The sequence below is a fragment of the Gallinula chloropus genome (genome assembly GCF_964237585.1).
Source record: "Gallinula chloropus genome assembly, chromosome: 1".
NCBI classification, from domain to species: domain Eukaryota; kingdom Metazoa; phylum Chordata; class Aves; order Gruiformes; family Rallidae; genus Gallinula; species Gallinula chloropus.
The window spans coordinates 144,330,267-144,353,228 of NC_140085.1; the positions used below are offsets into that span (position 1 = coordinate 144,330,267).

At 43.0% G+C, this 22,962-nt stretch overlaps 1 protein-coding gene across 1 annotated transcript; it reads left to right on the plus strand.

Annotated features, from left to right (window-relative positions):
• Positions 1-16,036: 16,036 nt before the first annotated feature.
• On the plus strand, positions 16,037-22,245 carry NMS (neuromedin S; the record flags this gene model as incomplete). Its single annotated transcript, XM_084279923.1, has 8 exons — positions 16,037-16,103; positions 16,247-16,302; positions 16,688-16,738; positions 17,826-17,885; positions 20,555-20,590; positions 21,036-21,077; positions 21,953-21,983; positions 22,199-22,245. 8 exons carry the CDS (start codon positions 16,037-16,039, stop codon positions 22,243-22,245), a joined length of 390 nt encoding a protein of 129 aa, XP_084136049.1.
• Between the last annotated feature and the right edge of the window lie 717 nt (positions 22,246-22,962).

A 22,962-nucleotide genomic window follows, 5' to 3' on the forward strand; every position in this document is an offset into this window, starting at 1 on the left:
GGAAGCTTGCTGCAGGATCAGGGCCAACAGTTCCAGACAGGACAAAATCCAACAGAAGTAGAGTTTAAAATGGTGATGGTTATCTTGCTGGTAAAGCACATTGGAAATCTCTGGCTGTTGCCAGTTTGAGTCTGTCACAGGCTAGGAAGTTGCTTCTTTCTTCAGGCCTCAGAGTGACGACTACAATTGCAGCCACGCACGCACAAGTTTTTTAATAAGCGGTCTCCAGCTGTGCAACCAATTCCTGCCAGATTATCAGGCTCAGCCCAAGTATTTTAACCTTTCAAGTATGTTGTTACTGACATGTATAATAATTAATCCAGCATAAAAGGAACCAATTTTCCAAACCAAGCACAGTTAATAACCTTTGTTGTCAGTAATTGGGCCTGAAAATGACTGAAGTAGTTGAAGAATGTGTTACATAGGCAACTGTATGGTTGGATTGTATAGTTGCTAGTTCAGGCCAACAGGATTCTTGCTACTAATAACGCTAAACTGTGGTGGGGTGAAGTGATTTAAATAGGCAGCAAAATCAGCGTTTGAGTCTGTGTTCTTCTTAATACTTTAGTATTTTCACTTTGCCAGAGCAATGTAAAGGACATTTGTGCTGGGGAAAAGTCACCCTGCTGTCTCTGGAACATTCTAAAAGTGACTGCAGCATCCCGAGAGATACGCCACTGGAACCAATGCAAGTGACGCACCCATTTTTCTCTTAAGGATGTGGGCCTTGTTGTGGTTGGAGGCCTTTCACTTGCAAGAGAGAAGCAGCAGTGCATTTTATTAATAACAAAGCTCAGTGGTAAATGTGACAGTGGTTTGGTAAGATTCAATCACACTTGATGATTTACTGCATAGAGGTCAGGGACAGACAAAACAGTCAGGGAGATGGTTCCATTGAATCATGAAGTTGAGAAAGGACCCCCTTGCTATCTAAACTTCTCCTCAGAGAGGGCTCTAAGTGCATCTGGATCCAATCCTAGTCCCAGACTTGGTCAATGATTTAGGTCTAAATGATTACACATGCACAATCAATCCTTTATATCACTTTGCTAAGATTAACAGAGTTTCAGCACACTTATTCCCAATTTACTTCCTGAGTACCTGAGACGATAAGAATTCTCTCAACCTCAAGATGTAACCTTGAGAGGCATACTTACTCAAGGGGAGACCTAGGTGTGCAACCTACTGCTGTGTGGGAGAGCTCAAAGGGCTCATGGGCTGCTCACTATTTATGTGGTTAAGCTGACTGACGGATAGTCATACTTGGATACTGACCGCAGCTGTGAGTTTCCTCCAAATCTGGCCTGAGTTTACTTGAGCAGGTTGAAGGGAAATAAGGATCATGTTGAGGTGGTGGGGAGCATACTGTCAAAAGCCTAACCTGGAAAGCTTCATTAATAACACGGTCAGTGCTTATGCCATTAAAAAAGATTTCTATGTTGATCTTTATTGCAGGTTTGATGATTCTCCTGGAAAAGTCTGTCTTGCAAAAGATCAATATTTGCAGCTCGGCCAGTCAGAAGGACCAGATGTGGCACTGAGCACCTTGAGCTGCAAAAGCACATTCAAGCATTTTAAGAAATTATTATCTGTTAGTGGCAGTCTCTCTTGACTACCTTTGATATGAGTTAATTCTAAATAGCATTTAAGCATACCAGAATGTTTAAATGAGACCCTGTCTTGGACAAGATAAGTAATCATCCGTACTGCAGTTTGCATTTGAACACATCCAGTCTAATCACACTGAAGGCATCCTCATTTTCCTTGGCCTTCCAAGCTCATGCTCTTCAGCAGAAGCATAGGCTTAGCCTATATTGTTAAACTTATGCTGTGTTTATTTTTGCTCTTTGCTGTTATTTCAGACCTTTAATCCAATGACAATTACTAGGATTAGTCTTGGTGGCACTTTCAATTGTGCTTTGCCTCCATAAGAGGTGACCTTAGGACAAGTCACCTGTTCAGCATCAAGTACTCAGGAAGAATAAATCTTATTTAAATCAGCTGGAGGATGTGCTTTTTTCCTGGTGCAGTGCTGATCTCCTCATGACTGCATTTCTAAAGCATGACTGATCACCAAAGGAGACCTCTTGTGTGCATTGCTTTGCAGCTGATCAGACATGGCACCTCTAGCATGTAATGTATTTATTAGGGTGTTATCTTCATCACCAGGTTGCGTCTCTTTCTGGAACTTGAGCAAGCTAGTTTAAATGTGGATCAGGCTGATATAAGATAGAACATATGGAATACTTTGTGGCCTCTACAGTCATTAAGAAACACTGCAGCAGTCACAAAAATCAGGCTGAGGAATACAGCAATACTGTCAGGGATGTATAGCTTCATACAGATACAGGATTTACTAGTATGGTGCAAATATTAATACAATACTGTATTAGTATTAATTCCTGGATTATTTTTTATATAAAATAACTTGAGCACGGAGTGACCTAGAAGGTACATGTCTAAAACAGCTGGTGTGTGTGAAAGTCTGAGGTGTGTGGAGAGGTTGTGGGGGGCTGATAGCTGCAGCAAAATCAGACTGGCTGTAGTAGGAACAAGACCAGATCCATAAGCAGCAAAAGAGGCTTGATTTTATTTGGCAATTAAGTCCGCTTTTTATTTAAGAGTAGAAGCAAGTTTTATCCCATAAGTGCCTTGGAAATTGTTAAATCTGTGTATATCATTACATCGTTTGAGTGCCTCCTGAGTAGGAGACAAAAAGTTTAGACTGAGGTAAGTAGGTCATTAGCTGAACCATCTAGTTTACCTTATATTCTTAAGACACTTAGTCTGAGCTGCTAGTTTGAAAGGGAAAACAGCTTTGTGGGGTTTATTAACAGCAATGAGCTGCACACGTTGCCAGGACTGGGCTAGAGTAGCTAAGAACTATGTTTAATTATCGAATCAATGTCAATTAAAATTGAACCCAATAATTCAAAATTAATTACATAGGTCATAAAAGGAGTGCAGCCAACAAGCGAATTATCATGTCAATGTAGCAAGATAAGTCAATTCTTTAAACAAGAATCAGAAATAGCAATTGAGTTTTAAGCCCCAGTTATGGGTATTTTCTGAAGTAAAGAAATTAAGACAATTGACTGAATCAATCAGTATTCAAAGCAAGTTACTTTACTTCAAAGTAACCTGCTACTGTCTTTTAACCCTCCCCTTTCCCATGGCCTGAATTGGGACAGCTGGATGTTCCAACTTGCATTTCTCTCTCTGGCTGGCAGAGTCAAACTGGCCACCAGCTGAGTCTTAAATCCAGCTGCTGCATCCACCAAGGGACAGATTAGTTCCAGGCTATAACTGTGTGACAAAGTTGCTGTGACACTGCAGGTACAGCACTCACCATTGCACCTCTGGCTCAGGCTCCAAGCAGGACAAGGACAAGCTGTGTGTGCCTCTGTGTGCCGCTGCCTCGCCGTGCCGCACCAGGAGTTGTGAGGTTGGCAGTGCGCAGGAGCAGGGTGCCAGAGCTGCTCTGGGCATGGATAAAGAAGCCAGACAGGTTTTGAAGATTTTGGTTGTTGGGGTTGTTTTTTGAGGCAGCTCAGCTACTGTGAGCCAGTCCTTCACCTTGCCAGTGTTTGACATAATGCTCTCAAATGTTAAACACACATAAGGACAGTGCGCTGATCAGAAGACACAATTCCTGAACAACGTGATACCTGGTCAGGAGAACTGTTGCCTTCTGTTTGATTATCACCCTGTTAGAAAACTGACCAGTTTTGGGGTGACAAGAAACACCTGAAGGAGGATTGAGGGGTGACTTGGGTCACAGGAGTGTGAGAAGATAAAAAGAGAGGTGGAGAGGCACAGAACCTGAGTCCCATTTACTACTGGAAGCATGTAGGATCAGAATGTTTTACAGAATCACAAGGTTGGAACACACCTTTAAGATCATCAAGTCCAACCATTCCCGTTCTATGCTAAACCATATCCCTAAGTACCTGATCTGCCCGTTTTTTAAACACATCCAGGGATGTTGACTCAGCCCCCACCCTGGGCAGCCTGTTCCAGGCCCTGACAACTCTTCCAGTAAAAAATTTTTTCCTAACATCTAATCTGAACCTGAATGGAGTGAAACAGCTTTCGCAGGGACATGAGTGCTTCACATGATTTATAGCTTGCTGGTTGGGGCAGGTTCTTGGGAGGTGGCAGATGTGGTATCTGTGAGGAGGAATTTAAACATTTGTTTCCCATATCCCAGTAGCCCAATAATTAATGAGGAACAGCACCGCTCTTGTGAAGGCAAGAAAAAAAGTGCTCGTGCCAGGAATTCTGAGGGATGTAAGTCTAGAAGGGTTATTCAAAAACAACAGGTATCGCTCTACAATCTGAAGTTAGGAGAGCAAGTCTGTGGGAGTTTGGACTTTACTTCATAGCTCTTCTCTGCACACCCCCCTGGCCAAGAAAGTGCAAAGGTGGTCTGTGCTCCAGTCACAGGGAGTCGTTCCCTGGGGCCCATATCCTTCTGCACTGTGCAGCTCCCATGCCTTACATTGGTGTGTCTGGTCGGGCGTGGTCCTCAACCAAGAGTAATATTTGAGCCATTTATGTCTTGACTGTTTCCAATAGAAATTAAGAGCCTAATTTTTTACAGAATCTGGAGTCTAGTCCATAGTTTCCTTGATTCATTGTTTAAGAAGAGAGACACGAGGTGGAAATTCCTTGTGTATTCAGGGGATTATCCTGCTGCCTTCCAAAACAGCAGCAGTTAATGATGTTTCCATATGCTCTTGAACTCACGTGCATGTTCACATGCCAAAATACTAAAAAGAAAAAAAGGGACAATGAACTCTGCCAGCCCACATGTAGACACAAATAGAGGTAGGAGGAAGAATTAAGGGGGGGAAGTTGAATTGTTTCAAAGAATGTGGCCTTTGGAATTGCAACATAGGTCAACAGAATTCTTTGGCCACTGAAACTTATGTTGAAGTTTCTTGCCCATGAAAAATAGACACCAAGCCCACAAGATCTTCTAGCTTTACCTTGGCTTTCTGTGGCAAATATGCCCTTCAGCTTAATGTTTGCCAAGATATTAGTGCACAGCCAATCTTGGGCTGCAACACTAAGATCTTGTTTTCACTAAAGCAAGAACCCATAAGAGACTGTGTATTTGAAAGGTCCTGGTTTTGAATTGAGTGTATTTTAACCAGGTGTGACAGCCACCATCAAGGAGAGCCCTGAAAATAGGAGGGGTTGGGTAAATGTAGAAAGTTTTATGGCACTGCTTTCAGCCTCACTACCAGGAAAAGCCTTAAGAGCATAAGATGAAATCAACATTTAGTGTAAAGCTTCGACACGTCCTTAAGTATAACTGGAGGTCATCAACCAACTTCTCCATTTATTCAACTCACCCTAAGAGCAGTTGATGTTTTGGAACTGCATCACCACCAGCCATTCATCAAACTTTATGTCAGGACCAGTTGTGATAGGTCAACCAAGAGAAGCATTGTGACTTTTCCCCAGGAATATATTAATCTAAAAAGCAGAAGAAATATTTTTTTACGTCTTCTTGCCATGTATTCAACTCAAATGAAAGATGCTTAATGAGATGAAATCTGTATTCACAGGCAATCTCTCACAAGTATTTTAAGATACTGAGTTACAAAGCACACAGTTAAATGAAGAAGTCACAGTTGCCATTGCAATTGGCATTTGATAAGTGGCAATACTGAAGGTGCTAGTTTTAATCTTGTGCTTTAAAGGAAAGAAAAAGTCATCTTTCTTTACTGTATTAGACTATGTTTTATACCCATCACTGCAGTGTTCAAAAAAGTATCAGGATGTGATTTTTCAGCTGATGTTGCTCTCAATTGCAAAACCTACAACTGAACTCAGAATAATGAAATGAATTAAAACATGAGCTAGGAAAGCAAGAATCCAATCTTCAAATGTGAACAAAGTATTATAACAAAAATTGGTGGGTTTTTTCCAATGGTCCAGGCTGCCATCTCAGAGCACAGATCCCACTGACATGACTGTCTTCTCAGTTCCTATTTATAAATTTTGTGGATATTTATAGAGACCAGCTGTATTAAGCATTCCCCCTCTTGCCATCTATCATGATAAACTCTTAGGAATACAATCTTTTTTGACCATTCGGAGCTAAACCTCACCACTTCTTAGGCTGCCAGCTCCTCTTGCAGGGCACCAGGTCCCCTGTTCATCTTCAGGCCCTGCTCACATGTAGCTTTACACAATCACAGCTATTTCTTTTTTTAGCATAAGGGACACCCCAGCCCTTCACTTGGAAGCATCACACCGTTTAGGTGTGTTTCCCCAGCAACACTGTCTTTATTTGAAGTTGTATCCCCAGAAAAGAAAGAGGCTGCCATCCATCCACCCACCCTCTTACGATTCCCTCTAGACATTCTGTCCTTTTATTTTTGACATCATTTTACTAGTAGGCTTTCCCCAGTTTGAAAAAAGCACCAGAACAGTTAGCATGTGCTTTGTTTCGACATCCTTATTTCCTGATTTGCATGCAGCTTCCTTGAGCACTCACTTCATTAAGGATACCCTGTCAGTGAGCAGTGACTCATTGATCCAGGCAATGCAAAGAGGGCAGGTTATTTTGTTCTCCAGGAACAATCACAACAGCAACACACTGGGCTTCATTCTCTTGGATAACTCATGGTGCTAGATTGTGCCTAGCACTGTTGTTGTCTAAATGTGTTCCTGTTACAGAAGTTATTGGGTCAAATCAATTTCTGCTGTTCTCTCAATGATGCTGATGCAGTTAGAACAGGGAAAATTCATTCTGACTATTGTTTTCTCTGAACAGAAGGCAGGGAGCTCTGCTTGATTGCTTCTTTCTTTGTTTTATTGTCACACTGTGGTCAGTATGAGGTTAATGCTAAGCCACCACATGCAGATTTCATCTTATCCAACTCACTCTTCCCCCCAGCCAAAAAAAAAAAAAAAATCCCTTTTTTTTTCACTAGGGTTGCACAACTGCATAAGTGAAGCACATTATTGATTCCATGGTGAAAATAAAGCTGCTTGTTAATGGTAGTTGGATACTGAAGTTACTTCAGCACTACCTTTCAGAGTTGCAGGGAAGATCATAGACTGCAGCAGCATCATTGTTGTTGGCCATGAGCCAGCAGTGTGCCCGGGCAGCCAAGGGGGCCAATGGGATCCTGGGGTGCATCAAGAGGAGTGTGGCCAGCAGGTCAAAGGAGGTGATCCTCCCCCTCTACTCTGCCCTGGTCAGGCCCCACCTGGAGTATTGTGTCCAGTTCTGGGCTCCCTGGTATAGAAAAGGTAGGGATGTCCTGGAGAGAGTCCAGCGGAGAGCTACAAAGATGATTAAAGGCCTGGAGCATCTCCCCTATGACAGGCTGAAAGAACTGGGGCTGTTCAGCATTGGGAAAGAAGACTGATAGGGGACCTGATTAATGTTTATAAATATCTGAAGTGTGGGACACAGGGGGAAATGGCCAGCCTCTTTTCAGTGGTCTGTGAAGATGTGTCAAAGGGCAATGGCTGCAAGTTGGAGCACAGGAAGTTACGCACCAACATGCGGAAGAACTTTTTCACAGTGAGGGTGACAGAGCCCTGGGACAGGCTGCCCAGGGGGGTTGTGGAGTCTCCTTCTCTGGAGATATTCGAGACCCGTCTGGACGCCGACCTGTGTGACCTGTTCTAGGGAACCTGCTTTGGCAGGGGGGTTGGACTTGATGATCTTGTGAGGTCCCTTCCAACCCCTATGATTCTGTGATTCTGTGATCAAAAACTCAGCAAATGACTAGAACCTGTCAGGTTACACTGTAAAGTGAATGTGTAGTTTGTTTTTTTTAATGTAAAACAAGCAGAAATTACATTCACAAGTATATTTCTTATGTAGGATAGAGAATATTTAAAACTATTTTAAAAACTTATAGCTTGGATTTTGGAAATGTATCCAATGCACTGGTTTTGAAATTCTATTATGCATCCTAAAACTTTAATATAGTCTTTATTGCCACCTTTAATGTTTTACTAGTATATCTTACTGCATTTCATCATTGATTGTTTTTTAATTTGAGAGGCCTCCTCACTCTTCCATTAAACACTGCCTTCTTCAGACATGCTGTTGCTGGCCACGAATATAATAATTTTGCCAACAGAAAGAAAATAGAATATATAAATTGCATAAAATTAGTTTTCCTCGCTCGGGACCAATGTGATGTCCAGGTTTGTTTGCCCTCTAGCCATCTCAAAGGTTAGTGATAAACCAAACAGGATTCACCAGTTACTGCACCATATCTTTTTATATTAACAAGTGAGAGGATGAAGTCCCAATGTGTGACCTCTGCTAAAACCTCACCTTAGGAAGTAGTACTTAGGAGAAGGTGGCTGGCATGACTGTTGGTGCGGCTCCTTGTTTTCTTTTTTGAATTTTGTCTTTTCCTCCTCCTTCACCAGCTGAGTCTTTCCAGGTAGAAAGTATAAGAGCTCCTTGTGTGGTGTCTATAAGCAAATTATACCGTGGAAGAAATTCTCTCTTCTTCAGTTATTTGCAGACAAGAATGCTAGAGAGACTCCAGCCTCTGCTTGTTACTGGTAGTAGGACTGAGACAGACAGGTACTGCTTTTGGCAAAATATGAGGGATAGAGTATTCCTCTGCTGAGTCAGGGCTTGGTCTTCTCTGTGGATAGTTACTGTGAGAGACTTAGCTCCTGCTCCATCGTGTGTCATTATTTCCCTCAAGTCTTACATGCTTATTCTCTCTCCATTTTTTCCCTTCTTTTTTGGCTTTGGAACAATTGCTTCTTTATTTCTGGGCTTTCAGAGCCAGCAGAAAGTGCTGCAGACAAGATGCATTCTCATGATGTGTTACTATAAAAGGGCAAAGAGCTCTCAGCTCACTGCATTTTATGCACAATGCTGCTGACATTCAGGGACAGTCAAGTGCAGGGAAAACTATCACAGGGAAAAACTGATCATAGTTTAAACCAAATCAAGAGGTTTATTTTTTTATTAATGGCACCTAATTAACCAGTACTTGGTGAATAATATACTGAAGATCAATATCAATAGATAAATCATAACACTAGATGTTCACAAACCATTACTGAACTCCTACAGATTTTTTAAACAGCCTTCTATAACTAAGCCCCAAAAATTGAAATCCCACACTGGAAGTGACGGGTGCCCGCTGTGCCCCTCATCCCATGTGGTTGTAGCACCTTTCATACTGGGCAGAAGCAATGGTGCCATCAGACTAGCCCTGGTGCTTCCAAACCCTGCTTCTTTCCCATGACAAATTTTGATGTATCTTTTGTATTTCTTTTCAAGCTCATGCCTTTGTTTCAAAAGACTGCAATTCCCAGGTTACTGTTAAATCCTGCTGATGGTCATCATCTTCTTTAGCAGGACCAGTGTGGACAAACATCCTCTCAGACAGTGTCTGTTACTCTGCTCATGCAGGCTATTGACAGTCACATTCCTGTCTTACCAGGCCATTTTACCAGGGTGGGCCACAAGAGCAATCCAACACACAGCATTTTGCTGGCAAGAAACACTTACAGAGAAGAAAAAGTAAATGCAGATGGGGAATCGGAGACACAAAGTGGCTGTTCCTGCCACCACACTGTCATTCTCCCTTACTTGTCTGGCCGCTGCATCATATTAGGGGAACTCTTTTTTTCTAGAGGTTTATGTCTAACACTGGGCCTGATGGGAAACTTTGGTCCTTGTTGGGCTCAGCAGTGGCTCAGCAACACACAGTCTCTGGAGCAGAGACCAAAGTTAGCAGAAAGGATGGTTCAGGTGCTCTGTAGTTCTTGGAGGCCTGGAGTCCTCCCCTGAGCAGGACTCAGGACTCCCCCTCTCCATTCAAGGTTTGGCCCACATGGAAAAACTAAACTGCAGAAGATAATGTATAAATAAGGTGTTAATGGAGCCAAAGTCTGCAAGACTGGGTCCTTAATTCTATGCCTACAAAAAATGACACTGCTTCTGCAAACAGACTATGGGGAAAGGACAACCATTAAAAAAACCTGCATTCAAGTTTGTTTAAGGAGATTACAAGCTTTAAACCGACATTCAACTGCAAAATGGAGAGTTTCCTAATGAAAACCTGCTGTTTGGTTGCCAGTGACTCTTCTGGCCAGCTGCTTCAGGCAGACTGGGCAAAGCTTTTGTGATCCACCTTACAGAATGGATACTCTGGGCACGCAGGGCTCTGGGACTGGTGTACACAGAAACAGCCCTCAGGAGTGAAATACACTTCTCAATAGAGGCTACAGGGGAGGCATCACTGCTGACAGGCTATTTTGGACCCTAATCCAAACAGTATAAACAGAATTAGCATTAACAGCTCTTAGTTTATTTTGCTTGCCAGTCTGGTCTGATAACTACACTCAAGAGTTACCATTTCCATGATATTGTAGTGTTTTCAGGACAATAAAATGCTTTAAAAGCTGAAAAGCTTTTGCTTTTTGTTATAGTAAAGCTTTTGTGAGTAATGTAATCTAATAATAAAATACTCAGGCTGATGAGTGTCTGGGCATAAGCACTTTGGCCAAACAGCAAATAAAAGTCAGCTCAAGTCCTAGAGCTGTCAGGAGTCAGAAGACACACAAGTGTTCATCCAAGTGAAATTTAACATGTCAGGGGAACTATTGGTTCATTTTCAGTGCCGCTAATATTCTGCATAAATATCATCGACCTTAAACAGGGTGAAGAAATTAATTGCTCTCATGTTAAATAAGTCAAATTACTTAACAAAAATACAGGTATCTTCAGAGTAATTGTAACTGACGGAGTTTGAGTCCTTACTCATTTTGAATGGCACTCAGGTCTCTGACAGGGGCACGAGCTGCTACCCATGGCTGGGAGAAGCAAAGCTTTGAGTTACACTCCTTACTCCTCTCTCAATGGCAGGTGCATAACTTGGAGTGTCCAGAAGCCTGAGCTCCCAGTCCTCCCCACACCCTGCTTCCTGCATGGGTTGCTTTTCATGTATGGGCTTAAAGCCAGGCAGCTAATGATCAATACCAACAACTCACATGGTGGCTTATATGACACTGAGATGCTGTAATGTAGTCTAATGGATTCTTCTCTCTGGATGGTTGGTTTAGAGTGAGTGGTGTTTGAGGAAACCTGAGTGACTAGTAAAAAATGGTCTAGGATCTGTTGTCCTTGTAGCCAGCTCTTGGTAAGACAAACATTTATTTTAAGACAGCATATTCTTTCATGTTCTGTTCACATATACTGAAGTTAATGGAGACTAAGGATTTGAGTATTTTCCAGAAATCTGACACATACAGTATACTATTATTATAATCTATTGTTATATTATTATTATACTATCATATTAGTCTGTATCCTTTACTCCAGTAATAGATGTAAGGTATCCATTACCACAAATAGTGGCAATCCCTCTACAGCCACAAAATTAGGATGTGTCTAACTATACTCAATGAAAATGAAGGCAAACAAATTTAATCGTTCAGATCTAGGAGGTGTGGATGAATGAGTTGTCGGCATTGTAATTCAGCTATTAAAATCAGATCTGTTCAGCTGTCAATGCTAAGTATGTGCCAGCCACCCCGGTATTTGACTAAGAGACCACCTGGAAATTTCTGGGAAGGCATAAGCTATGAAGTCGGGAACAAATCTTACTGGATCAGTGCTTGATAAAAGCCCAGCCACAGCAACTGATTGAGTTATCCCACTGGTTGCTTAAGCAGAACAGCATTTTGCTTCCCTATCTGACTGGAGAAGCAGCAAGTAAAATTAAGCCAAGTGAAAGTTTCATATGGAAGATCTTTTCAAACACCTTAAAGTGTACTAATTGTAATGAACTTGGTATAGAACAATATACCTCATTGCCACTGCACCATTTCCATTACAGCCTGGTAGGTATAAATAGGAGTTTTAGGAGTTGGACTTGATGATCCTTATGGGTCCCTTCCAACTCAGTATATTCTGATTCTATGATTCTACAAATAGCTTCATTTCAGAGGAATTCGCACTTCTCTAGCTCAATGCAGTGGTTGTAAAATGACGTTTATCCAAGAAATTAGGCAAGAAACTATCCAAAATAATGGAAATGTTCAGATCCCTGGTCTAGTTCCTTAACTTCTCCACTAGCACCCATTCTCCATTTTGACACTCTTGACTAGTTTCTTGCCTTTGAACCCCTACCCTGTGGGACATGCTTTTTCTCACCCCCTTCCAATATTTGCTTGCTGGCCAACTCGTCTTGAAGACAATTTTATAGCTGTACAGTATAGCAATCCAACTACAAACAAAAGCATAAAATCACTGTTCTGTACTTATTTGACATTCTGACAACCAAATCAACATCTGCACTACGTGTTCAATTTTACAAAAGTGTGATGGGTGCCGGTAAAGTAAAGTTTGGGCCCTGAGTGCTGAGTGGAACCTTGCCCATGTCAAAATAAAAGATAATCTGATCTCTCACTGTTTGGACTGCTTGTCTGTGCTGGAAAAGTAAATGAATGTTAAGTAAAACCATATTAAACACAGCCTTGTATTCAGCATAAATAGGCACTGTCATATTTCATAGAAGATGGGTACTGGGAGATGTCTGTAGGCTTTATCATAGGCTTGCCTTATAAATATCCTGCAATTTCTGCAGCCTTTCTCATCTTGCCTTTCTCTCTTCTTCTTTAGCTGCAGAAAGCCTAGAGAGCTCTAAAAGAGCTCTGAAGAGCAGGATAGGGCTTTATACCAACCATTGCTGAGGATGAGATGCATGTACGATCAGAAGCAGCCAGCTGAGATGTGCTCGGGAACCGCACGATGGTGACTTTTTCATGACTGTGTCCTCTCTCTCTGTGATATCCCACTGCTTCCAGTGCAGAGATCATTTACAAAAAGGAAGCCAGCCCTTCACCCTTACACCTTTTGAGGCCAAATGTTCTTCTTATCCTTCATTTATTGATCACAACATGTTTTTATTCTAAAATTATGGGTGCCATAATGTTTCTGTTGCTAAATATATGCCAAGCCTCCTGACTCACCGTTAAAAAATCTTCTTGTTTCTCATTGACCGCACCACAAAGCTTCATTTTAAACTCATTTGTGAATCACTGTGGGCAGTGAAACTCTTAACCCGTTTCTCTCTCTGCATGCAGGAGGCCAGGGACCTTAAAGTAGGAATTTCATTTGTGCAGTAACAGTGTGGTTCACCAATGTGGCTTAGTGCTGGCGTATCCACTGGAGGAGCTGCACCTCAGCTAACACCTATGAAATTAAATGTGTGGCAGCAAAAAAAGTTCTGATTTAAGAAAGGTGAATGTCTTCATAATATGATACACTCATCTGTTTGAAATTTTAAGCACTTTTTCCCATTCTTCCCTCATAATGAGGGAATCATTGATCAAACACTATTTCCAGTTTGGTTATAAGATCTACTGCTTTTTAAATGGAACTTGTATGACTTAATTTTTTATCTCATCTTGAAGTATAAGCCTCACTTGAGGCAAATCAACAGGCTTCATGGGACCAACATGTAGCAAAATCTGTTGGGTTTTTTTCTATATGTTTTAGGGTACTCATTAGGGAAGGATGAAATAAACCAGCAGACCCTTTACTGTGCATGAGGAGGGAGGAATGGTTTGGGTAGCATCTGGTATTTTACGTCAGCAAGAGGTAGATTTTACCCACCCAATAAGATCACACACCCCTTTCCCTGTGCTATTGCAAAAAATTCTCTCTCCTAAACTCAGACATATTTAAATACTTTGAAAGGGACTCTTGTTTAACAGGCTGTGTGGGACAGAAGTGGAAACTTGGCAGATAATGAGTAACCAGAGATAGGAAACAGCAGACTGTCCCTTTTTTACCCGATGGTACATCCACATCCCATTGCAGCAAATAACCAGCGACTTGGTAGCCATTTAATGGTATTCTACTTAAAAATGTAGCAAAGAACTAGGATTTTAAAATATCATCATCTAATATGCTAGCATTCAGAAAGATAGCAACAAACACTGAATATGGAATGGCTCGCCATTCAGAAACAAGCCCCATGTTTCTGCAGCCAGGGGGGCAGGGACAGGAGGGTTGATTTGGGTGCAAAATCTGCAATAAGCACAGCGACAGAAACACTGTTGGTGAACAATCATTTTCAGTTTGGTTCAAGTGTCAAAAGACAGAAAGAAGATCGTTAATATAAAAATGTGGAGTTCTTCAGAGTATATTTACCTTCTGTCGCTTTACTGTCCACCTCTGATGAGCCCAGCTTGCACTGGTGGGGCTCTGATTCACATTCCTGTGACCACACTGGCTTCAGTAACATTACACCAAACAGGAACCTGCTCCTCACTGCCTTCAGGAAGAAAATGCCATTCTATTTTTCTGAGAAAAAAAATTAACAAACGTAGAGTGTCCTTTCACTCCAGGGTCACATGGGCTTCAACAGAGAGCAGGGTCACTGCAGAAAAGCAGTATGGTCTTTCCTTCCAGAAGGAGGGGTGCATCTCCTTGATACTGAAAACCTGGGAGGATTTGCTGTGAGAAACCATAATCAGAAAACTTGCTGCAATCTGCTTTAGCTCTCACAAAGGGTAAAATAATCCTATGATCAGAGAGAATAATCTCTTTGAATACTATCCTGTCTTGAAACTTCCATTTCCAGTCAAGATGCATGAGAAGCTGACAGCTGAGTGCCTGCTATAGAAACGTCTGACCTCTCCTGACAGCTCCCCACTCTGCTTATTGCACCCAAAGGGCTGTGATGAGGCAAAGACAGACACCTCTCCCAGGGGAAGGAACAAAGGGTGAACTAATGATTCTGGGGTCACTCAGCTGCTCCTGTGCTTCTTTATGTACTCAGGACACAGAGTTGTGGAGCTGATGAAGTCACGTGAAGTCTGCCTCCCCTTTTCTTCTCTGTGAGAAAGCAGGTGCGTCTCCTCTCTTGCCTGCTGAGATGCTCCCACCAGGAACAGTCCTGCCATCATCCTTTCAGCGCACAGCTCAGCCATTGAGGGACATTATGAGACGAGGTGGGCTGCTGTGCAGCTTTTGATGTCTTATATCCCGTGCAGAGTCACTGCCTCCCGAATATCTCTACTACTTCTGTGTGGTAAGTTGGACAACTGGATCTGCATTTGCTTCAGCAGGCCCCAAGTCTATGAGAAAGAGGCAAGGACTCTGTCTTCCTCCATCTCAGACCTGCTTAGAAAGCATCATCCTTAGAACTAGCACAGAGAAAACCAGGAAACATTTTCCAAAGTCAAATCCAATGATTAAAACAGGAAAAATAGAGAATCACCTTTCCATTACGAGCAGATCCCTGTCTCTGCTAAAATCATCCCTGCTGTGAAATGAAGAGAGGGACGGCTTTCCTTATTCCAATGAAGGTTAATATAGCAAGATGGGCCAGGACTTCTCGATATGAAAGTTCACATCCCTTCTAATTAGAAGGCAAACTATATTTCCCAAGCTGCCACAAGGAGAAACGTCTCCCAGAGGTGCAGTAAGCCCCTTCACAAACCTGAATTTTCTGTTTAAAATTAAACCCCCAGCTCCTCTGCTGCTTCTGCTTGCACAGCTTCCTTCCCTTCCCCTTTCCATTCCCTTTCTTCCCCTTCCCTTCTCATTTCCCTTCCCCTTCCCTTTCCCTTCTTCATTCCCTTCCCCTTCCCTTCTCCTTTTCCCTCCTCTTCCCTCCTCCTTTCCCTTCCCTTTCCATTTCCCTTCCATTTTCCTTCTCTCTTTCCCTTTCCCCCGGCCTTTCTGCCACCCCTTGTAGAAAGCCGGCTTTGACGGAGGTTTCCAAAGAGCGGAGGACGGGGTGCCTAATGCAGGACCCCAGAAGCCTCCCGCCGCCCCTCCCGCCGCCGCCGCCGGGGGTTTCTCGGTCACGGCGGGTCGGGGCAAGGGAGCGATGGGGGGCGGTGGGAGGGAGGGAGGCGGGCGGAGGGAAGGAGGGGCGGCGTGCCTGGGTGCAGCGGGAGCGGGGTGCGGGGCCGCCCCGACGCCCATTGGCTCGGCGGCGGCCCGGGCTCGGCGCGGCCCCATAAAGGCGGCCCCGTCCGCTCACCCGCCTGCTGCCGCCCTACCATGTCCCCGCCCGCCCTGCCTTGGCTGCTCGCCGCCTGCTGCCTCTGCGCCCTGCCGCGGGGCTCAGGTACGTCCCGTCCTCCACTCCGCGACGGGCACACAAGCGAATCCCCCCGCCCCAAACCTTGCGAAGCGTCGCCTCCCGTCGGGGCTGGGCTCCGCCGTACCTCGGCACAGCCGCGTTTCTTCCCCCCTCCTGTGTCCCCGCAGGTTTCCCCCAGCCTTTCTCGCGCTACAGGGACGGCGTCGACCTGCCCAAGAGCCAGGTATGTCCGCCCCGTCCCTGCCGTCCCTGCCAGCCCCTCCGCAAGCGGCGTGTGGCGGAGCCGCTCCGGCTCGGGCTGGCCGAGGGAGGTGAGAAACGAGACTCGCCCGTGGCAGGGAAGTGCGGTACGAAGTTGGCAAGGGGCTGGAAACGCATCAGGGAATCTTTGGGATGGGCGGCAGGGAGTGGCGGGGCTGAACAGCTTTGCTGCCCCGGGATGTGGATGGGGCAGGGGTGTGATGCAAAGCTGTGTGCAGAATGGGGTACCTGGGTCAGGGGAAGCTGGGCAGGCTAATAACCAGCCAGTCCTGACTCCCTGGGTTAGAACATGGGTCCTGTGGTCTAAAAGTGCTGCTTTAAATGTCTGATCTTCACTTTTTTTAAAGCAACTGGCCCTATGTTTCAGCCAGTGGATGGAACTGTCTAATCAACCCCAGGTAAAGTGACTTTGGTCTGTTTGATCTGCTGGGGATCTTGTTCAGGTGTACTGATTGCCCCATGTAGCCCTCAGCATCAGTTGATGCAGGTTGCAAAGGCTGTTCCAGCCAGCCGGCAGCTCCAGAGAGCAGAGCAAGTCTGGTAGTGTGTCTGCTCTCCTCTCTGCAGAGCTAACTCAGACCTAGGGAAAGAAAGAAGTGCTGTTCTTCCTGTCACAGTGGTAGCTGGAATCAAGAAGCGCTGGTTGGTGCTGTGCAAGCTACAGGCAGGATCCCACCTGGTTCTGGCTCTGCAGTATTGGGTGGATGGTGTTCAGAGAGGGGAGTGAGAAGGTGTCACAGCTGGCTTCTGTTGTGGTCTCTCTGGCCCACAGCTTGAAAACATCTCAGGCTGCTGAGTAACTTTGAAAGACTAGCCACACAGCATTTAATACTGAGCACATGGGTCCTTGTAGAAGCAAAGGGAAGATCTCTGTGGTGACAGCTGTTATCTAGACATTTTCAATGTTTTGTACCGAGTCTTTTTTTTTTTCCCTGGAAATCTTTCAGTTCTGTAAATCAAGACAGAGAAGGTAGAAAATAGTTTCCAGAGCCAGTTGTCCAGGTGTATTAAGTTTTGTTTCCTTGAGAGCTCTAGCTATTTCTTGCCTACTGTGACTGCATGTATTGGCAAATCCTTCTCTTGGGGCAGAGAGCATGGGGCAGTGAATTTCAGTATTTGGCTAAAGATTGTAGTACCGATTTGCTAAAATGCTTATAGATGAAATTGAGTGTAGATTAAACATATCAAAACCCAAACCTACTTGTAGAACATTTAGCATAAGAAAAATGTGTTTTAAATATAAGAGGCTGATTTTTAGGTCTCTCTATAGCACTGGAGTAATTAGTAGTATCGTGTGCATTCTCATATGAAATACTAGTTTTTCATCTCACTATAGCTTCAGGAAATCTTGCCCTACTCTGGGTGATTTTAATGGAACCATGTTCAGCTTGTATTGTGCTGGGGTCAAAATGAAGTCCACACTGTCAAACCATGTATGCTACACCTCCCTCAGTAAGTGTATTAAAGTACTGTTTGGTTTTGCAGATCTCCAGCACTGTTTTGGATCTTTGTTATTCCATATTCAACAGTATGCATACAAATGAGGTAAGGTGTAACTGCTTCTCTTCCTTAAAAGTATCCCCTCCCTCCTTAAAATTTAAAGCAGCCTCTCTGAAACAACTTCTTGACAGCTCTCTCCAAATGATAATGTATGTTCTATTATCAACATGATTTAGGAGAGTATATAGGTTATTTTTTTTTTCTCCTCCTTAGTAACTTGCCTGTAATTCTTACCTTCATTAACTGCCATTTTTCATCAATTCAGAACTCAAGAACCAAAACACCCACCTCCAACCGGAATCAGTATTTTAACCTGGTCCTCATAGAGGGTTAAATATGCTAAAAATATGTGCACCTTGAGCTCATGATGAACACAAGGGCATATGAGTTGCTTTACTGATTTTTAATACTCTACTTTAGCTTGGGTTTTTTTTATTTCTGAGTCAGATCCAAAAGATGAGGTTGAAGAGCTATTGAGTATAGCTGTTCCTTATTGGTGTAGTCATATTAGGACCTAGTTCTGTGTCAGTTCTGCTTTATATCACATTGTTATTATTATCACCAGTTTATTAAGAGCCTTCCCACTGAGCCCCTGGGTATGTTAAAAAGTCCAATTTATTGTGGAGTTTGAGTCTGTTTTTTCAAATCATGAGTAGAGCCTTCAAGACAATAAAAAGAAAGTATTTTGACATGATTTCAATATCTCCTCTTGCCAGTGTCTTTAGCTTATTATAATTCCAAGCATACTTGCTTTCTTAAAGCAGCTGTAAAACTGTACAATACAGAAGTTGATGGTATGAAAAATTCTAGTATTTCACTCTGAAATACTTTGAGTTCAGCATTGACCCCTATACTTCTGCAGCTTGCCTAATGAGGAGGCATCCAATATCAAGTAACTTTGAATGGAGCCCTATTCCTGGTCTATTTTAGTTACTAGCTAAGCAAAAAAATTGCTGTCTGGTATGCATCTCCAAGATTGGGAGCTGGATCTCATACAATATCCTTTCAAAAAATACAACTCATCAGCCACATACCTGCCATATGATTTCTTGGTGTGGTCTGATTTAGTAGATCAAATCTAAATGTGAGAGGTGGAAAAACCCAGCTATGCTGAAAGTATGGGGTTTTTATACTCAGATGGTCAAATTTCTTAACATGAAGCTGTACTTTCTTAGCTCACAAGGAATCTTGATAAGACCCTGCAAACATGAGCCTCTATGTAGTGCACAATGCAACAGCTATGAAATCCTACTGATTTCAGCTGGGCAGCAGCTTTCTGCCTGGTTCCATATTTGTGTAGACTTTTAAAAAATTGATTGTTATGGATTATGTAGAGAGGGCAGATGGTCTTTCAAGAGAAAGAGTGATGCCTCACTACTGTGAAAGGCAAAGTCAAGGGCAAGTTTGGAATTAATAGGTCTTTAACTCCATCTGTGGAACTTAAGATCTTTTAGGAGGGCTGCCAGACTAGCTTTAATGCCTAATCTTTGGGTAAATCTTGCAGGTGGTACTTTCAAAACAAGGACTAAATACCTAAACCCAGCTACATCACAATACTCTATTAGTTTGAAATGTCCATCCTAAAGTCAAGCCAATGCTGTTTAGAGGCTCAGTTTTCACCATGTTACTTCCACACAGCAAACTCTCCTCTTACAAATTAGCTAGGATGTTTGGGACTGCAGGCTAAGTCAGGAGTCAGTCTGTCTTTGGTCTGTAATAATCACCTCAGAACAACACTAGTGTTCACACTATCTCTTTGTTGCAGTCCCTTCCTTTGCATCCTTTACAGCACCTTGATCGAGTAAGCACTTTTTCCTTTCATTGTGTATCATAGTTGGTGTCAGTTGGTTTGTAAACTACTGCCTTGAGGCTTGATTTTGGAACAGTTTAACAAGAGAAAATCCTTATCTCATACCCTGAATCCCAGTTCCTTCCTTGTTACCTGTATATCTGGCCTTTTAAAGTTCTTCCTCTCTGGTTTCCCATCAGTATGCTTTCCCTGTGTCCTCCTACCCTCTCTTCACATCCTTGTTCATTATATGCTGGTTTTTAAAGCCCACCCCAGGTAACTAAACCCATTCACTGATGTAATTGTAGCTGTGGAGCACAGAGCTATCCCTAGCTGGGATCAGGCAGCTGTGCCCCAGGCAGGAGGGCTCCCAAACCAGATGTACCAGACTGCAGGTTCAGGGCTTTGTTAGACTCTGAGTTCAGCCTGCTTCCATGAAGTCACAGGGAAGTGTCTATTCCTTGATGTAAGGCTGAGTAGAAAAAAGAGCAATTTCCTGAGGAATAAAGGGTGCTGGGGAAGGCTTAAAACCAGCAATCATGCCTGGGTTAAAACTGAAGGCAGTCTGAAAGGTGAAGAGCAGCCACATTTTAACAAGGTAAGAGCTATCAGTACAATTGGAGCCTGAGGACTGGAGCTGCTGTGTTCACTCCAAGGTGGAGCTCTGTTTCACCTTCTGGAGCACGGCTGAGCTCTGCTGTACAGCAAGGGAAGCACGTTGAATGATGCTGATGAAAGGGGTAATATTGGCTAAGGCAAGATCCAAAATCAGTGTTTAAAAAGATTAATTTTTTTGGCTGTTCCTGTGTCTGTGTGATACGTTCTCCCTTCTCATGTGGAGTGGAGCAGCCTCATCAGCGACAGAGCCTTAGTGTAACAAACCAAGGAAGTGGTGTCCTGGCTAACTTGCACTGTCCACTTGCAGGAATCACAGATTGCTGCTGCAAAGTTCACAAAGAAGGTATGTAGAAGTGGAGACAAGTGAGCAGCAACGCACAGGGAAGTACAGCCCCTTTGTGTCTTGCTGTTGTGTTTGTGGGTTTTTTTCTTAAAGTCAGGGTGTGTTTTTTATTGGTTGGGCAGTGAGCTGTGCTGACCCTGCTTCTGCAAAGTAGCCTACAGTGTGTGAAGCTTTTCTCCATTTTCCAAAGCCTGTGAATCTTTGACAATTGAGTATATTTACACTAGACAGGATAGACAGTTCTTGATGATGCCCTTTGGGTATTAGTTTTTAATCAGCATTCCAGATGAATGGGCATTGGGGACTATAAACATCTTGTTGTTTGCATGCTGCTAAAAAAGGCCCTGAATTATTGATATTCTGATGGAATGACACTAAAACTTGTCAACAGATCGATGGAACTGAGTTTAAAGTATTTTGTTATTGTTTGTGTTTTATTTTACAGGATAGTCATGGAACTCTAGGACGGCCCTTTTTCCTTTTCAGGGTATATATATCTCTTACTTATATAACAGTCTGCAATTCATAGTTTTTTTCCATAGATGACCAGCTGTTTCTATTCACAAATGCTTGGTTTGAGTAGAGACTAAATATAATATGAGATCTGGGGTAGTAACGGATTAAACTTTTTTTATTTGAAGAGATGACTCTGCAGAGTTTATCTTCAGCCAAATCATCCAACAGCAGCAGTAGTATGTGATGTGTATGTCTGAGACTCCCAAGGTGCAGTGATGCTGAATTCACCACATAAAACATGTGCATGAATTGAGTGTCTGCTTGGTCTGAAAGGTGTGGACAGCAAGTGATGGCACAGTGCTTGACAGTGTGAAAAGCCAAAGCAAAATTATGGAAATCATCTTTTCATCACTGTCTTTCCCCCATTGGCTTGCTCAACTATAGCATGGGCTAATGCACAATGTGCTGGTTTAGCCACACTGATTAACACCAAACTTTTAGAGAATGTCTTCAACACAGAGTTATGAAGTAAGTTGTAGTAGGTAATTGGAGTCCCAGTTCAGCTGTCCTTAGGTTTTTAGTTCACCTCAAATGTGTTCAACCAATGCTGGTATTTATATACCTGTTCTTAGGCATCCACATAGTACACCAAGAAATTGGGACTGAGACCCTTTGACAATATTTAAAGCCAGACTGTTTAGCTGTTTGGACAGGCTGAATGACGGTTTCTTGGATTCAAAGACAAAACCTACCTCTCATGGGTCTCCTGGTATTTGAAGTGTTGTACCTTTGAAGGAAATCCTACTGCATCCTTCTTATGTACTCTGCATCATGGGATATAAATCCTGGTGTGCTTATCTGGCATCTAAATTTTCTGCGCAAACACCTAATTATTATCTTTTTCAGCCTCGAAATGGAAGAACTATTGAAGGCAATGGTAAGTAGCCAGCCAAAAGTGATGAGAATTTGTTCTGGTTTTTTTTATGATGATCTTTTTAACAGAAGTTGTTACTGAGAAATATTACAAACCTGGATACCCCGATGGATGTTTCATATAGTCACTAATATGTCAGGACAGAAATGCATTTTTAGTCATGCTCAGAAACTTTCAGTGTATGCTCTTGACAAAAGGACTGTTTTTTCTCTCTTCAGGCTCAGTCAGGAGGAGTAAAATGATAGGAATGGCAGAGAAATCATAAAGTTTAAAAAAAGAGGGTGTAAATAGTACTTGGAACAGAAAAGTTAGACTTCTCCGTTCCAAGAGATGTTCAGTCATCTAATCCCACGTGAAAACCCACTAATACAGATGTCTGCATGCAGGTGGAAGTCATCCTCACAACAGAATTGGGACTTGTTTTGGAGTAAATATTAACCAGAAAGAGCAGGGGTGGATATATAAGGGAGGAAGGCAGTGATATATAATGTCACCTAGCATTTGCATATCCACCTTTGAAAGCATATACTAAAGGTTTTAGCTTTAATGGGAAATGGATGAGAGTGTAAATGTATAAGCATTCCTTCCCTTTGTCTCTTCTTCCAGTCTGTTACCCCAGAAGATCACCATTTTCTCTTTGCAATGTAAGAATTACTCTCAGCTGTTGACTGAAAGGGTGCAGTGGTGGTGAGGTGGGACAAAAGAATAGGAAAGGAACTGCAATGGAAACACAAGCAAATAGTACCTTTGCTGTATATTCAGGATGAAACCATTTCAGGAAGGAAGGAACCAAAGACTTGGGAAAGTGTTGTGGGGCAGCATTGTTGCTTGCTTGCTTTGGTCTTAGGCACTGCCCTGGGTGTCCATTGCTTCTCTTGGATGAAAGGAAGATCAGGAGCTAGATGGATCTCTAGTTTGAGCCAGTGCAGCTGCTGTTGTGTTGCTAAGTACACACCTGTGCAGGAACTGTTTCATAGCTGAC